Genomic DNA, 2,983 nt, shown 5'->3' on the forward strand with positions numbered 1-2,983 from the left:
TATATAAGCAAAATAAAGTTGTACAAATATCTATAACAAATATATTGCCTACAAGGCTTTTGCAACGTTACAAAATTAATACAATTTCTAAAGTTTTATTAATCACTTCATTCTCCGTTGAGCTAAAGAGCTACTTGTCTTGTCCACCCCTATATATTTGCAATCCTATATTTTATATTGTATTTGTAATGTTTAATACAGGATGAAGTGATAGGCCTATATACTAATAAAATTTTACAGAATGTAATTATGGTGGCAATAAAGGATTAGTACAATTCCATATCTAACTATTTGATTATTTTGCTTTGTAATTGTATTTACTCAGGTAAACTGCGTACTGCCAACCAGAGACTGACCATATTGTCATGCTGTACGGTAAAATGAAAAATCATCAGTAAGAACGTTATCAATTTACTGAATAATAGAAATTTCATAGACCTAAGTTCAGGTAAGTTTTTGTACGATATCTATTTTCTTTTGGAAAAGCTCCTTTTACCTCAACCAATAAGGTGTTTTGTTACAATTGATCTATAATGTTGGTTCTTTATAAACAAGTTTTCAAAATTCTCCTCAGTTGGAGTAAGATCTGCAAATTCTAAACACAGAATGATAAAATAGGCCTATGACAACGAAAGATCTAGATTTACCTGCTTGCAATTAAATTAGTCACCACCACCACTACAGCCACCACCACCACCACCATCACAACCACCACCACCATCACAACCACCACCACCGCCGCCACATCCACCACCGCCACTGCCATCAAAGCCACTTCCACTATCAAAACCAACACCAGGGCCATGAAAACCGCCCATGTCGAAATTCCTACGAATCCGATATACTGAAAGAATAAAAGAAATTAAATCCATGCAATTACAGACATAGTACATATACTTATATGTATAATAGTTATGAAATTGGTAATATTATGTACAATAGTAATATATATATATATATATATATATATATATATATATAGTAAATATATAACAAAACATCATAACAGTCAACCATGTGAATACATTAAATATTTTGATATAAGAAACTCACATCTTTGACGACGATCACCACTAACACTTTCTGAAACAGCGGATGAAATCAAACACAAACATAAGTCAACATTTTGTCAAACAATCCAATGCAAATCCTAGTATATTTATAAGCTACAGTGCGTAAATGTTTCCAATAAGCGAGTAAACGAGCTTACGAGAAAGGTACCCCAATGACATAGTGGGTGGGGGAGATGCCATATTAATGTAGAGGATGCTTGAATTAACCCAATAAGGGTGTGGGCCTGAGGTCGGCTTGAACCCCGGTAGGTGGGGGACCAAGAGTGAAATACCGGAGCCCATCGAGGAGGAAGATTTCGCTGACGGGAGCACAAGTGGGTGGGGCCAGATGCAGCGAAGTACACCTCAGAGTATTTGAAAGGGTGTTTTTATTCGATTTTAGAGTCTCTCATCGAATTTTTATCTCCACTGGTGCCACTAGCATAGCTCACCATAAACAGTACCCAGTAAATATTTAATTGCAAGTCTGTCAAACTTACTACAGCATAAATAGAATACACCAATTAGTATACACACTGGCACGAAAGAGTATAAAAGAATGCCACCTATAAGGTAAAATAAAATCCACAATTAAACATTTTCAATGACTAAAAAATGCATAGTATTGACTTAGTAATTATTATAATAATTGTGATGGTACAATAATTTATATTTTGATAGACCAAAAATGACTCATTACACCTTGTTATAAAAGCAGTAACAAATTGTTTTGGGTTTTTTTTACCTTAATAAAATTATTACAAAAATGTTGTACTTTAAGGTGACTATTAACTCGCCAAAAATATTGAAAGATAAATTATACTATTTTTAGCATTATTAGAAATAATTATCAAAGCAAATTCGATTTTATTATACTAAAAATACGAAAGTTTTGATATTCAACACCACAGAACTAAAGGGCGGGAGTCGTTGATAATATAAAATTTAGAGGCACACATTCTATCATTGGTTACATCATGGACCTATTAATAGGTCAATGAACATAAAACTTTTTGCTAGGAATTTACTTGGGTTGGTTGAGATGTTTCTTTCTAGTACGATAGGTACTATGGAAATGGTGACCGGGCGCGACCTTGGACCCAAAAAGGGCCCCAGTCACAGAAAGCCACTTGTCTCCCGGCCCCTGAGTTACACCGCTGATGTTGACTAATTGTTCTAATCCTAGCCTTAACGAAAAGGAACCGTTACAATTATCTTGGTATCTTTATTTAAAAAAAATGTCCTCGCAGTTACCAATAAAGAATGTTGACGTTATGTTACAAGATCTCATTAACGTATTAAATAATAATACAGTTATTATAGATAACATCAAAATATAATTAATAACTAATAATATATAATATCAAAATACAATAAAAACTGTCAATAAGATATACATTAAAATGTTTACAAAAAATATGTTTTTTAAATATTTAAAAATTCTTCACAATTTAGTGTTGAACAGTGATATAATAAATAAATTCGATAGTTTTTAATAATACAAATGATGATGGATAAAAATCAATATAAAGTTTACTTTGTAAGGAGGTACTCACTAATTTCACCCATTGTTAAATGTGTCTAAAATATTACCTGAAACATTAAAGAAAATGAATGTATTACATTTTAATTAGATAGGGTTACAGAAAATTTACGTTCAATTCGATTGCGAACTCCGGAATGTTTCTTTTGTTCAATAATTTACACAGAGGCGTGGTAGTGTAGAAGCTAAAAAAAATCACAATATGAAAATTAAATAAAATATATAATATTAATGATCAACATTAAATATAAACTATATATATAAACTATATATATATATATAATTTTTAAAAATTGCCTTGGTTTGGCTCTGTAATCATTAGTGGTCGTGGGACTAGTTTTGGCCCTACCTAAGCTGGTCGAACGTTTCGTTTGGGTCTGTACCCTAG

General features: G+C 32.1%; 1 protein-coding gene across 2 annotated transcripts in view; it reads right to left on the reverse strand.

The window, feature by feature from the left end:
* Positions 1 to 6: 6 nt before the first annotated feature.
* Positions 7 to 2,983, reverse strand: part of LOC117119971 (glycine-rich protein 23-like) — a 12,781-nt gene continuing 9,804 nt past the window's right edge. The window contains exons 2-6 of one of the 2 annotated variants that reach the window (XM_033264957.1): positions 2,609 to 2,645; positions 1,553 to 1,618; positions 1,054 to 1,083; positions 648 to 844; positions 7 to 368 (exon numbers count right to left, since the gene is read on the reverse strand). In XM_033264957.1, the coding sequence (XP_033120848.1) occupies positions 663 to 844; positions 1,054 to 1,083; positions 1,553 to 1,618; positions 2,609 to 2,621 (291 nt within the window). In that variant the 5' untranslated portion in view covers positions 2,622 to 2,645 and the 3' untranslated portion in view covers positions 7 to 368; positions 648 to 662. Of the gene's footprint in view, positions 845 to 1,053; positions 1,084 to 1,552; positions 1,619 to 2,608; positions 2,646 to 2,983 lie in introns of both variants that reach the window. The other variant, XM_033264956.1, reaches the window with a different exon arrangement.

Source organism: Anneissia japonica, unplaced genomic scaffold (genome assembly GCF_011630105.1).
Source record: "Anneissia japonica isolate Jap-2015-1 unplaced genomic scaffold, ASM1163010v1 scaffold287920_len488460_cov166, whole genome shotgun sequence".
Lineage (NCBI taxonomy): Eukaryota > Metazoa > Echinodermata > Crinoidea > Comatulida > Comatulidae > Anneissia > Anneissia japonica.